Genomic DNA, 15067 nt, shown 5'->3' on the forward strand with positions numbered 1-15067 from the left:
TAGGGTCAGAAATGAGTCTGGTTTTGGCCATTATAATATATGAGATGCACTTCCCAGTGGAAGGATGGGGACAGAAGCTATATTGTAGCAAATTGAGTGAAGCAGTGAGTGTAGGTGGCTCATAAAGTTTGGTGGTTAAAAGAAGGAAATGCAGGTGATGTAGAGAGGAGAGGGCCATAGTAGCTAAAGAGCAGAGGGCAAGAGAGGGGTTTTGGTTTTTGTTTTTTCCTTTTAAAGGTGGGAATCATTTGACTGAATATAAAGAGCCAGCAGAGAGTGCCCATAGACTGGAGGCAGGTCAGGTTTCTGGTTATTGCAGTAAACTATGAAAAACAAACAACATACGAATTTTGGAAAGAAATGAACGACATTTATAGTATTTAGAAACATTAAGAATTTCAGCTGTTGTAGATTTAATTTAAAAGTTTGGTGAAGTTGCCAGAGATAAATATACAAAAGTTGATTGTATTTTTATATATCAGCACTAGCCAGTTAGAATATTAATTGAAAAAAGAGTTTTTGTCTATAGGAACAACATACAATATAAAAATTCTAGTGCTAACTTTTGTGGGAAATAAATGATTTCCATTTTTAAAGGCAAAAACCTTTCAGGGCTTTCAAGAGAAATAAAAGAAGATTTGAGTAAATGGTGAAACATTGATTTTCCTGGAAAAGACTGACAATTGATGTCAAGATTTAAGGCAGGTTTTTTCCCCCCCCTTAACAGAGGCACTGGGAATTGAACTCAGGACCTCATACACACCAAGTACATGCTCTACCACAGAGCTATACCCCTGCGCTTGGGGCAGTTTATGATAAAGATCACAATAGCATTAGAACTATTTCACAAAAGAATTCTAGTGTTTATCTGAAAAAACAAACTTGGAAATATACTTATTAAAGAAATTGTGGAAAGGAAGAATGCCGAGAGCATATTAGCCTTAGAAATACTGACGCACTTAACAAAGGTTCATAGTTTGAATCATTTCGGTACGTGTCATCCAGTGCAACAACAGTGCAAGAAACTGATCCTATTATCTTTACGGATTCAGTAGATTATAATGGGAATGTCACAGAACGTAGGAACAGGGAAGAATTACCTAGTGGTGTTAGGGCATGTACTTCAGAATGGGGGAGAAAAGTCATATCAGAGCCTTTACTCATATTTTATAAGCATAATTTCAGATAGATTGAAAGTTACGTATTTTAAGAAAATAGAAGATCTTAGGAGATAGTATAATGTATCAAACTTCCTGATGGGGAAGGACTTCCTGTGATGAGGGAGTAAACAACAAGGGTAAAGGTCAACAAATTTTATTACTTGAGAGTTTAACTTAAGATAAAAAGAAATCTGTAAAGCTATCATCAAAAATAGGTAGATTGGGAAAAGATTCTTTTTGGCAAGCATAACAAATACAGTGTCACAAACTGATAAGAAAAATAGACTACAATAGATACGTGAGCAAAGAACATGAATGAACAGTAAACAAGTAGTAAGTATACTTAATAAACATGCAGAAAAGCTCAAGCTGTAATCAGAAATGACTAAAGGAGGGCATAACTTTCCATTCATTCGAGTTTTTAAATGATGTCTAAAATTACTGAGTTTTCTTGATGTAATAAAGGGGAAGAAGAATGAACATTGATCGTATGTGCCTGTGTTATCTAGACTTTACATATATTATTTTGTTTTATCCTTTCATTGGCTCTAGGAATTAGGCTTTTTGCCTGACTTTTTTAGTTGGTGGAATTGAGAGTCAAAATAGTATAGATGACAGACTAGGACCATCTGTCTCCAAAGTCCATGATTTTTCCACTGCCTGTAAGGCAGTTGTGAATGTTACTGAAATTGCGTCTTTTTGGGAAAACACTTTGGCAGTGTGTGTGTCAAGAACCTTAACTGTTCATGTTCTTTTTTTAGATTCAGTAATTCCTCTTCTAGGAATCTATTCTAAGAGGGGAATATCCTCACAATAGAAAAAGCCTATGTCCAAAGATGTTCATTGCAGCATTATTTAGATGAGTGTGAAAATTGGAGGCAGTATAAATGTTCATTAATATATAAATTAAATAAACTATGAAACATCCACTAGTTAGGATATATTGTTATAGCCATTGAAATGTTAGTTATGTTATAACATGATCTGATAAGTGAAACAGGATAAAAATTTACATACAATATAACTACAGCTGTATCAGATACATATGGGGAAAAATACTAGAAGATAGTATATAAAATGCTAACAGTAGCTGTGTTTGGATGTTGGAACTATGGGAGATTTCAGTTTTTCAAATTTGTTTATAAGAGTCACAAATTTGTTTCTTATAGTCACACCTATAAGAAAATAGGTGTAGAAACATCAGCCTTTTGGCTCTCAGAGTCCTCTTCCACCCTGAGATCAGCCTGTGTTCCTGGGATGCACAGAATAGTCCAGATTATGTTTTTGGATGGCCAAAGATGGTTGGGTCTGGATGGCTCATAGTTTCCTGTGAACCTCATTTTTTGGGGCTTTGAGCAATGAGGGCCAGATCTTAAAAGCACTCAATGGATCGCTATATATTTCTTTTCTCATAGGCATTGAAGTGGCAACAACACCAGGGATTGCTTCCTCCTGGTATGACCATAGATTTGTTCCGAGGCAAAGCAGCTGTCAAAGACGTAGAAGAAGAAAAGTTTCCTACACAGCTGAGCAGGCACATTAAGGTAGGATCCTTGCGCACTTAGCCAGTTGGTAATCATTTGGTGGGGTCTCAGCATATGCTTGCTCAGTGCTAGGAGCTTGGGTTGGGGAGCAGAACTCATTCGCCAGCTCAGACAACATTCAGGGTTATTGCCAGTGACCACTGAGGTTCCCCTGTGGCCTGGCAGTGGCATACCTCAGGTATATTACCAAGTGGACTTAGACATTTGACATCTGGCCCATCATCTCATGGACTTCCTCCCAGGATTCCTGCATTTGGAAAAATGCTTATTAGCTTTTTGGTTAAGCCTGAGATTAAGAACTATGAACTTCTTGTTTGTCCTGTTCAACAGTTGTGTTTTTGCCCTGCTATGTGTTAGGGCAAGTACCAGGCATGGATTGTAAAGTGGGCTTGAGTAGTGTTTGAGCAAAATAATTTTACAGTCTTAATGTTTGGTTCTTGGGTTTTTTTTCCCGTTAATGGGGGTACTGGGGATTGAACCCAGGACCTTGTGATGTTGAGTGTGTGCTCTGCCACTGAATTATATTTGCCACCTCCCTTTTTTTCCTTCTGAGACTTTTCTAGAAACAAGCACAATGAAGTAATTGATGCAGTTCCCAAAATTACCACCATATTTGCTACTTCAGCATCTCCTTTATATTACAGTTTCTCTCTGGATTTGTGCTCTGATTGAATTTATAGATTTTGAGATATTTCATATTCCTCAAATCTTTGACTGGCTTAATGTTTTGAATTTGTCTTTTCTGGATTATGTGTTCTGACTTGCATGTAAAGATATTTTTGAGGAGTGCTTTTATTTATCCTGGCTAAAACTTTGAGACAAATGGAAATCCATTAAAATTATGCTGATGTACTAAGATTTTCTGTTATAAACACTTCATTTTTTGGCATTTAAAATGAAACTCATAATGGAGCTTTTCTCTGTTCTCATGTGCCTAATGTTCTATAGTTTTCATCTGTTATTAGAAGAATCATTGCTGGTTAATGCTCAGAATATATTTTGCAGGCAATATTTCAGTTCTAATTAGTTCTCCTAGAGTTAGTCAGCTACACATTATCAGGTGATTAAATGAAGATCATGGAAAGAAACAGTGATGGAAAATTTGTTTATAAAATAGTATAGGAAAATAACCATTTATTTTGAAAAAATGAATTTTTTCCCCAGATGTGAAAAAAAAAAAAACAGATCATATTGAGCCATATTAAATTGAATGTGAAAGTTATGCTAATAGTGGCTGATTTTGGTAAAAAATTATTGTTTGAGTTAATAGGATTATTCTAAATCCCTTGCTTTTGCTTTTTTCTTTTGCTTTTCTTTGGAAATACTAACTTCATTTTTAAAAAAGCTAGTTTCAATGGAGAGCTTAGACAAAAAGCTTGTCAGAGAAAATATATACCTACCATCTCCCTATGTCTGGGGACAGAAATACTCCTTCAGAACTCTGTAATATAGGCTAGCTATGGCTTTATGCTAGGGCAGAGCTCTCAAAAGGTTAAAATGGGAATTGTTTTAAGGCCACTAGATAAAAGTACATCTGTTTCATTGTTTCATTTGAAACAGTTTGGTCAGAAATCACATGTGGAGTGTGCTCGATTTTCTCCAGATGGTCAGTATCTGGTCACTGGGTCTGTTGATGGATTCATTGAAGTATGGAACTTTACAACTGGAAAAATCAGGAAGGTAAAGTATTTTAAATATATTAACTTCTCTAGTGGGGGCATTATCTATTACTGTTTTTAAATTATCTATTATTACAATTTAAATTTACTTTTAAAATGGGTAATATGCACATCTCATAAAACTTTATAAAATAAAACAGTTATTCAGTAAAGAGTCTTGTTCCCTCCTCTTGTCCCTCAGCCAGTCAATTCCCTTCCTTGGTCCAGCCAGGGTTACCAGTTTATTAAGTAGCCTTTATGGAATATTCTTTGTATATATGTAAGCAATTGCTCATTATTTCCAGTTTAACCTTATTGTAGTACTAATTGTGTTTCTCTCATTATGAAGTTCATTATAAATGAATTTCTGAAAGAATGAATATGTTTTCATATGTGAAAAGTCAGCACTATTTCTTGTTCTATGAAGTCTTTTCATATCCTTTGCCCATTTCTCTTTTGGATTGCTTCTTACTGATTTGTAGGAGCTCTTAATCATTTGAGGGAATCAACTTTATAATATGTATTGCAAATATTTTTCAGTTTTGACTTTTGTCTCTTGACTTAACATATGATTTTGCTTTATCCACTTAACAGTTTTTTGTATCATCACGTTTATCCATCTTTTCTCCCAGTTTCTTCTGGTACTTTTACGTTTCTTTTAATGTTTAGTTTTTGATCCATCTATCGTTTGTTTAGGCCAGTAAAGTTGGTGTAGATCCAACTTAACTTTTTCCCAAATAACTACTTGTTGACTAACCACTGATTTAAAATGTAGTCTTTATTATAAAATAATAATCCATGGGAAGTGGATTTATGATTTTTTCACTTTCTACTTTGTATATTTTTTTATAGTTTGCCTTTTGTTTTTTAACCATGAAACCATCTCACTTTATAATTAGACAAAAATAAAGATATTTCAATATGAGCAGTAATGGATGATAAAAGGAAAAAAATAGTTTAGTCAATACATGGTTTTAGGAAAGGTAACTGACAATAGAGAAAACAGTAGTGTCTCACATCATACCCTTTAAATAAATACATTTAGATTTATTAAAGATGTACAGTATGAAACTGTAGGGAAATTTTGCTTAGAAAGGATCAGTAAGCTAAAGATGTAGGCTATTTTGTTTGTATTTTTAAAAATATTTGAATTGTGTAAAAAGTTATTCCCAGAATTATCAGTTGTTCATTAGGATACTGTGAATGACACTACTGTTTTCTTTGGAGATTTAGGGTAGGCACAATCCATTATCTTGCTTTTAGTGAGTTTGTAGAGATCTAGGGTGACTGGCTTTTTTGTGTTATTTTGATAACTGCTTATCATTGTTTCCCTCTAGGATCTCAAGTACCAAGCCCAGGATAACTTTATGATGATGGATGATGCTGTCCTCTGCATGTGCTTCAGCAGAGATACAGAAATGTTAGCAACTGGTGCCCAAGATGGAAAAATCAAGGTATGAATTAGTGGCACGAACTCTTGTATGGAGACATTTTGAGAATTCTGTAATGAGTTAGTGTCCTACATACGCTTTTGTTTTTTTTTTTAATAGAAGTATAGTCGATTTACAATGTTGTGTTAGTCTCTACTAACTACTAGTGATTCATTCAGATGTGTATATATACTTTTTCCTTACAGGTTGCTTCAAGATATTGAATATAGTTCCCTGCGCTATTGGGACCTTGTTTATCTATTTTATATATAGTAGTTAGTATCTGCAAATCCCAAACTCTCAATTTATCCCTCCTCCCCATTTCCCCTTGGTTACCATAGGTTTGTTTTCTATGCTGTGAATCTGTTTCTGTTTTGCAGATAAGTTCATTTGTGTCTTTTTTTTAGATTCATGTGGTATTTTTCTTTCTCTTTCTGGCTTACTTCACTTAGAATGATGATGTTTAGGCTCATCCGTGTTGCTGCAAACAGCACTATTATTCTTTTTTATGACTGAGTAGTAGTCCATTGTATAAATATACCACAACTTCTTTATGTAATCATCTGTTGATGGACATTTAGGTTGTTTCCATGTCTTTGCTACTGTGAATAGTGCTGCTATGAATATTGGGGTACATGTATCTTTTTGAATTAGAGTTTTCTCTGGACATATGCCCGAAAGTAGGATTGCTGGATCATATGGTAAGTTTAATTTTAGTTTTATAAGGAATCTCCATACTGTTTTCCATAGTGGCTACACCAAACTACATTCCCACCAACAGTGTAGGGGGGTTCCCTTTTCTCCACACCCTCTCCAGCATTTATCATTTGTGGACTTTTTAGTCATGGCCATTCTGACTGGTGTGAGGTGCTGTCCCATTGTAGTTTTGATTTGCATTTCTCTAATAATTAGTGATACTGAGCATCTTTTCATGTGCCTATTGGTCATCTGTATGTCTTCATTGGAAAAATGTCTGTTTAGGTCTTCTGTCCCCTTTTTTCCCCACATTTGAAGAAGTTTTATTCTTTTCCAAAAGTCAACTGTATTGAGGGATAGATTGCATGTAACAAAATGCAACTACTTTAAACTTAACATTTGGATGAATTTTGACAGATTTATACACCTATGTGGCCACCACCACAATAACGATAAAAAACACTTCCATAAGCCCCAAACGTTCCCTCGTGCTCTATTCCAGTCAGTTCCCCCAGCCCCAGCCCCAAGCAGCCACTGCTCTGCATCTGTCACTACAGATTAGATTTGTTCTTTAGAGACTCATTAATGGAATATGAAGGTGCACACTCTTGTGTGTCTGGGTTCTTAAGCTCAGCATGTATTTGAGATTCATCCATGTGTTTATCTATTTCAGTGTCTATTCATTTTTAGTGTTAAGTTATATTTCCATAATATGAATATACTATAATTTGCTTATCTGTTCATCTTTTTTTCCATTTTAATAATAGCTTTATTGGGATATAATTCACCTACCATAAAATTCACTCTTTTAAAATGTACAACTCAGCAGTTTTTAGTATATTTACAGAATTGTACAACCAGCACCACTGTCAAATTTTAGAAAATTTTCATCACTCGCAAAGCGGTCACCCTCCCACTTTCTCCATCCCCCTAACCCCTGGCAATCACTAATCTACTTCCTGTCTCTATGGATTGGCCTATTCTGGAGATACATGAAATCATACAATATGCAGTCTTTCATGCCTGGCTTATTTCACTTAGCATAGTGTTGTCATGGTCCACCCATGTTGTAGCTTGTATCAGTATTTCATTTCTCTTTATGGCTGAATAATATTTTGCCCATTTTTTGATTGGATTGGTTGTTTTTTTGTTACTGAGTTGTATGAGCTGTTTGTATATTCTGGAATTTAAGCCTTCGTCAGTCTCATTGTTTGCAGATATTGTCTCTCATTCCGTAGGTTGTCTCTTAGTTTCGTTTATGGTTTCCTTTGCTGTGGAAAAGCTTTTAAGTTTAATTAGGTCCCATTTGTTAATTTTTGCTTTTATTTCTATTGCCTTGGCTGACTGACCTAGAAAAACACTGCTACAATTTATTATGCCAGAGAATACCTTGCCTGTGGTCTATTCTAGATTTATGGTGTCTTGTCTTATATTTAAGTCTTTAAACCATTTTTAATTTATTTTGTGTATGGTATGGAGTGTTTCAACTTCATTGATTTATGTGTGGCTGTCCAGCTTTCCCAGCACCACTTGCTGAAGAGACTGTCTTTTCTCCATTGTATCTTCTTGCCTCGTTTGTTGAAGATCAATTGACCATAGGTGTGTGGATTTATCTCTGGCTCTCTGTTCTCGCATTGATCTATATATCTTTATGCCAGTACCATGCTGTTTTGATTACTGTAGCTTTGTTTTGATTACTGTAGCTTCAGACATCAGTCTGATGTTTGGGAGGGCTATTCCTCCAGCTTTATTCTTTTTCTTCAGTATTGCTTTGGCACTTCTGGTTCTTCTGTGATTCCATACAAATTTTAGGATTATTTATTCTAATTATATAAAAAATGTTCAGGTAATTTGATAGGGACCATATTAAATCTGTAGATTGCTTTGGGTAGTATGACCACTTTAACAATATTCTTCTAATCCAAGAGCATGGGATATATTTCCATTTTTTTAAATCATCTTCAATTTCCTTAATCAATGTTTTATAGTTCTCTGCATATAAGTCTTTCACCTCGTTGGTCAGATTTATTCCTAAGTAAGGGATTGTATTTTTACTTTACTTTTCTGATATTTCATTCTTAGTGTAAAGAAATGCAAGAAATTTCTGTATGTTAATCTTGTATTGTGCTACCTTGCTGAATTCGTTTATCAGCTCTAGTAGTTTTTGTGTGGAGTCTTGAGGGTTTTCTATGTATAGTATCATGTCATTTACATAAGTTACAGTTTTACGTCTTCCCTTCCAACTTGGATCCTTTTTATTTCTTTTGCTTGTCTGATTACTGTGGCTAGGACTTCCAATACTGCGTTGAATGGAAGTGGTGAGAGTGGGCATTCTTGTCTTGTTCCAGATTTTAGTGGGAAGGCTTTCAGCTTTTCACCGTTCAGTATTATGTTGGCTGTGGATTTGTCATAAATAGCTTTTATTATGTTGAGATATGTTCCCTCTGTATAAGAGTTTTTATCATGAATAGATGTTGAGTTTTATTAAATGCTTTTTCTACATCTGTTGAGATGATCATGTGGCTTTTTGTCCTTTCTTTTGTTGATGTGTATCACTCTGATTGATTTGTGTGTGTTGAACAATCTTTATGTACCTGGGATGAATCCAACTTAATTGCAGTGTATGATCTTGTTTATGTATTGTTGGATTTGATTTGCTAACATCTTGTTGAGAATTTTTCACCTATGCTCATCAAAGATATTGGCCTGTAATTTTCTTTTTTGGTAGTTTCTTTGTCTGGTTTTGGTATCAGGGTGATGGTGGGTGGCTTCGTGGAATGAGTTTGGGAGTGTTCCCTCCTCTTTAGTCTTTTGGAAGAGTTTGAGAAGGATTGGTATAAGTTGTTTGTGCGTTTTGTAGAATTCCCCAGTGAATCCAACCAGTTTTGGACTTTTGTTTGCAGGGAGTTTTTATTATTACTACTACTGCTACTACTACTACTACTACTACTACTACAGATTGTATTTTACTTCTAGTGATTAGTCTGTTCAATTATTTCTTCAGTACATTTTCAATCCGCTTTTCTCTTTCTTCTCCTTAGAGGATCCCTGTTATGCATAGATTGGCACGCTTTATATTCTCCCATAGGTTTCTTCTATTGCTTCATTTTAGTTTTTTCCATTTGTTTTTCTATGTGCTGTTCTCATTTGGTGGATTCCATTATTCTGTCTTCCAGATCACTTACTGGTTTTTTTGCATTATTCAGTCTGCTATTTATTGCTTTTAGCTCTGCTTTCATTTTGCAGCAATTGAATTTTCTGATTTTAATTGGCTCCCCTTTATAGTTTCTAGTTCCTTTTAACAGTCATTTGCCTTCCTTAATTCCATCAGTATTTTTATTACCTCCTTTTTGAACTTAAGTTCTGGTAGTCTGGAGAGGTCTATTTCATTGTTTTTTCAGGGGGTTTCTCTTGTTCTTTTAATTGGGAGTGGTTCCTCTGCTTCTTCATTTTACTTACTTGTCTGACTCAATTTAGGGGTAACAGTTATCTACTGACATCTTGAAGGACTGTTTTTATGTGGGAGTGTCCTTGTGTAGTCTGTGTGTGTCTAATATTTTTGATGAGAGGGCTGTTTTTAGTGTGGATGGCTGCCACATCTTTCCTTCATGTGTGTTGGCTGTTATCCCCTTATAGGGGGTGTGATTGGTGTTGTGGTGACCAGAGCCTGCACTGGATGTTGATTAGGGCCTCCTCTTTGCTCTGTGGTTGTCACAGCCCCCAGATTCCTCTCTGAGCTGCTGTGTGTGGTAGGTGGGGCTGGAGTGCTTCTGCTGGGAGAAGAGCCACTGAGTATTCCTCTGCAGGGGATGTCTGCTAGGAAGTGCCCTCTGTGATGTTGCCTGTTACCCGTGTGTGGACTCACAAAGTACAGGGTTGTTGGCACTTCCCTCGGCCCTGATTCAGCGGTGGGGATGCAGGCAGCGTGCCCTGGTGTCGCTCATGCACTGTTCAACAAAACCACCAGGGCAGATCCATTGAAGTCAGGCACTCAGACCTGCCATAATATCCCACCTGGATCTGCAGTGGGCTCAGGGTCAGCCAGGACCCCAGCCCTGCCACCAGGTGTATGCTTGCTATTAATGCTGGGCCTGCCCTAGCTGCTCAGCAGCCCTTCACTTGAATTTCTTGCAAGCATCAAGCCCACAAACACATCGTTAGCACAAATCTGCCAAAACCACCTGGGACAGGGCTCAGACCTCAGCTCCCCCTGGAAGTTGCTGGCCCCTGGGAATGGGCTCAGATCTCAGCCCTGCCTCTGCCTGGGGGCCATCTGCCAGCCCTACCAGAGCTCCCAGAGGCAGAGCCACCCCTGGCCTAGAGAGCAAGCCGAGAAGGAGACCGCTACAGCAGGGTCCGGCTCCTCCCTTCAGCATGCTAACAGTGGGGGGTTTTATGGCAGACCCGACTCATTTGCACACACTCCCAGTTTCAGCCTGTACCCATTCTAGCCCCTTCCGGCTGTCTCCACACAGCCAACCCCAATTCTTTCCCTGGATCTGTTCTCTGAAGCTTGAGTTTCAGTACCAGCTCCTGCCTACACCAGCAGGCTGGTGTCCGGGTTGAGGAGCGCAGCGAGATGGCCTAGATCTCCTGTGCTGGTTTCTCTCTATGCTGCCTGTTGTGAAGCTGCTGCTGTGCTTTCTGAGCCTCTGAAGCTCCCTTTCTGTTCCGGCTGATCTCCCTGCTGGTGAAGGGGTTTCCCAGGGTGAGGGAACCTTTACTCTTTCACAGCTCCCTCCCTGGGGTGCAGGTCCCATCCCAATTATTTTTCTTTTTCTCTTTTTTTTGTCCTGCCCAGTAACATGGAGATTCCTCTTGTAACTTTGCTAGCATAAGATCTTCTGCCAGAATTCAGTAGATATTCTGTGAAGATTGTTCCACATGTGGATGTATTTTTGATGTGTTTGTGGGAGGAGGTGAGCTCTGCATCCTTCTTTTTCACCATCTTGAAGCCCCTTCTACATATGCTTTTTAGCTTAATAACAGCTACTCTTTATTGAGCGTCAGCTTGATGCCAGTCACTTTATGTTTTCTTATTTAAGCCTAATAACTCTGCCTAGGGAGGTCCAATAATTTGTTTAAAGTCACAGAGTTGGTGATGTATCTGGGACTTCTGTCCAGATCTGCTTGGCCCTTTCTGCTCTGCCACCATAGCTCACCTTACATGGTGTGTTGTGTTTGGGTTTTTTAGGGGGTGGAATGGTCTGCAAGTGATTAGCAGCTGATTAGCTGTGCCTTGTATTTAATTGCTGGTAAAATGCCCTGGGTTAGGTAAAATACAGAAGTGGTCTCTGCTAAGTGAACTTAAGAGTCTAAATTTTTGTTTTAATAACTTAAAAGGAAAGAGATTTAAATTTCAAAGGATTCAAGTTATCATTGTACTGTGTGGACCAGACATACCACATTCAGCTATCAGCATGCATTTTTAATACTGTTTTTATTACATTAGTGAGTGTTGCTTCTTGCTTGGCTCTGTAGGGTAGTGTGTTGGACACTGTAAGTTTTCACTATTCTTTTTTTTTTTCTTTAAAGGTATGGAAGATTCAGAGTGGACAGTGTTTAAGGAGATTTGAAAGGGCACACAGTAAAGGTGTCACCTGTCTAAGCTTTTCTAAGGATAGCAGTCAGATCCTTAGTGCCTCTTTTGACCAGACAATTCGGTAAGTAAGAATCCCCAAACTGCCCTCATTTGGGTTTGATATGATGAAGCCCCAGAGGGAGGACTAATGATTCCTTATGTTTTCACCAGGATGTTCTTAGATGAACAGTGAGGGTAAGTGAGATCTCATTTCCCATAAGTACAGCTGATAACAGTGCTTTTGTTCTGTCCATTTGGGTCTTTACCCTGAAGAGAGATTAGAAAGGGGGTTTAGTAGTGTTTCATGTTCAAAGTGTGGTCTATGGACCCATCTGCAACAGAGTCACCTTAGAGGGCATGTGACAAATACAGATTCCTGGGACCCAGCTGAGACCTAGAAGTTTTTTGCTGAACAGAATTGTGGTATTATTGGCGTATTTTCTTCCACTCTGTGCAAAACTTGTTTTGGTTTTGTTTGTTTGACATGAAAATAATACTTCATACATAATTGCATAGCTTTCTTTCTTCAGTTACTATAACATGAGCTTCTATAATTCATCTAAAATGCTTTCAACACTTGTTCCCAACCATAAAATGTAGAATATTAATTGTTCTTTTAATTTGCTTTTATTTGTGATAGAATTCATGGTTTAAAATCTGGAAAAACCCTGAAGGAATTTCGTGGCCATTCCTCCTTCGTTAATGAAGCAACATTCACACAAGATGGACATTATATTATTAGTGCATCCTCCGACGGCACTGTAAAGGTTAAGTATTTGCTACTGGTTTAATTTGAGGTGTCTATTCCGTTTTTGCCTTTTGAGTAGTTTCCAGTGGTGGTTATAATTGTGGTGGGTAAAACTCTTTACTCGCATTTTAGCCATAACTGAGGTGAGTCTATGACAGTAGTAATATTCTGTGGGCAGTTCCTAGTGACCTAGGGACCTCAAATCTCAAACCTACAAAATCAGACCTATAGAGTCTGTCATGTGTAGGAAAAGAGGAGAGATGTGGAGTTCTAAATGTGACTCCATTTACAGTGGTTAAATTCTATCTTGCCATAAATATGATCCACACTCAAATTCACAAAGGGCTCAGTGGTTGAATAAATAGGTCTCTTTTATTGCACAGCCTCACCACACCCCTGGCCCCCACATTTAGGGCCTTTCTAACAGCATTTACGGAAGAACAGGAGGGGTGTAGAGTAGAACTAAGTCCTTGCTCAGATACTTATTGCCTTCAGCTCTCAGCTGAAAGTAATGGATCTTTAGTACCTTAAGAGATGTAATTATTTTGAGAGGGCCTCATTTCCTAGAAAAGATGGGAAATCCAAATAGAAAATTGCTGGAGATCTTTAAGAGACTCCATTTATGTTCTGGACCTGCTTTTAAGTTGCCTTATGTAAGTGAGGGCTCTCTGGCAGAAGACCTAAACAGTCTAACACAGATCTCTAATAGTCAGACCGCCTTCTCAGATGGCTTGTTCTGGCTTGGGAAATTGAACCAGAAACCTGAAGGTACGAGATATACTCTTTCTCAGGATGGACAGGGGAAATAACAGAGCTGTTAGTGGTTTAGTCATGGGATTTGCCCTTTATGCTATGTTTGTGGGCCTCACCACCTGTAAAATGCCATTGGGGTGGATTGTGTAGGCCTCTCTGTTTTGTGGTCTTTTCCTTTAGCTCTGCAATGAATGGCGTAAAGCATCTCACTGACCTTTTGGACAGAAAACTCTAGAATCTAGCCTTAGAACTCTTGATCCCTGAAAGAAATGTTAATTTTTCTTCTAGGCAGCTGGGCTTTGGAGAGGAGATTGGGGCAAATGATACAGTATTTATTAAGAAAATAAATACTGGCACTAGTGGGGCAATGATTTGCTGTTTATAGATATTTATTCAACATTTGTGATGGGCTTTGTTGAAGGCACAGAAGCACAGTAGTCCATGCCTTTGAGGTTACACCTCACTGAATGGTGTCTAGACAATGCCAGGCAATATTTGGTCCATCCCGTCTCTAAGCACATCTCAGATTTCAGTAACTATGATGTCTGGTTTAACCCCTTCAGTTCATAATGGCTCAGAGGGGCAAAGTGAAAAGCATTAGGGTGGAGAACTATTAGCAGAAGAGATGTTGAACTGGGGAGGTAATATAGGTGGCCAAGAGTAGCTTCTACTTCATGGATCCTCGTGTGTGTGTGTTTGTTAACATTATGACTTCTGTTAGTGGTTAGTACACGTATATATTGTACGTGAGAATCATTTGTGGAGCTTTTAAAAATGCACAAACCTATGTCTCACCCCAGACCTACTAAATCTGAATCTCAGGATAGGGTCCTGAGCAATCTGAAAAAAACAAAACAAAACAAACCCTCACTTGATTTTGGTGGCCAGATAAGGTAGCGTTTTGGTTGTTTATGACAGTAGTAGTGTAAGTGTTTTATTATTTAGCTTTTTGACTTTTATTTTATTTATACCAATTAATCAGGAAATACGGGAGTTCTTATGTAATATGGTGCAATGCCAGGTGTTTGGACTATAAGAAGCTTTTTTTTCCTGAAGTTTTTTTTCTTTTTTAATTTTAGTAACTTACTTTTCAACTCTAAAACTTTAGAAATTGTTAAATGCCCCCCCCCCCCAATGTTTATGCCTTAAATTTTTGTATTGTAGATTTGGAACATGAAGACCACAGAATGTTCAAATACCTTTAAATCCTTGGGCAGCACTGCAGGGACAGACATCACTGTCAACAGTGTGATCTTGCTTCCTAAAAACCCAGAGCACTTTGTGGTTTGCAACAGATCAAACACAGTGGTGATCATGAACATGCAGGGACAGGTGAGTGCTCAGAAAAGTGCCTTTGTTCAAGCCCTGGGGCCGTTCCCAAATCAGCATGTCTTGGTCCTCACACTTCAGTAACCAAGTACGGGTTCACCACTCCGAAAACCATATACACTGTATTTGTTTTCCAGACACATATTTAAATTCTACATCAACAAAACA

The 15067-nt window shown here is 37.8% G+C and overlaps 1 protein-coding gene across 1 annotated transcript in view; it reads left to right on the top strand.

Annotated features, from left to right (window-relative positions):
* The window catches only part of SMU1 (SMU1 DNA replication regulator and spliceosomal factor), a 28198-nt gene that overhangs the window by 9696 nt on the left and 3435 nt on the right, over positions 1 to 15067 (top strand). The window contains exons 5-10 of the mRNA XM_010967369.3: positions 2576 to 2704; positions 4265 to 4384; positions 5700 to 5816; positions 12024 to 12151; positions 12710 to 12836; positions 14735 to 14902. Coding sequence (XP_010965671.1) covers positions 2576 to 2704; positions 4265 to 4384; positions 5700 to 5816; positions 12024 to 12151; positions 12710 to 12836; positions 14735 to 14902 — 789 coding nt within the window. The remainder of the gene's footprint in view (positions 1 to 2575; positions 2705 to 4264; positions 4385 to 5699; positions 5817 to 12023; positions 12152 to 12709; positions 12837 to 14734; positions 14903 to 15067) is intronic.

The sequence above is a fragment of the Camelus bactrianus genome, chromosome 4, assembly GCF_048773025.1.
Source record: "Camelus bactrianus isolate YW-2024 breed Bactrian camel chromosome 4, ASM4877302v1, whole genome shotgun sequence".
Lineage (NCBI taxonomy): Eukaryota > Metazoa > Chordata > Mammalia > Artiodactyla > Camelidae > Camelus > Camelus bactrianus.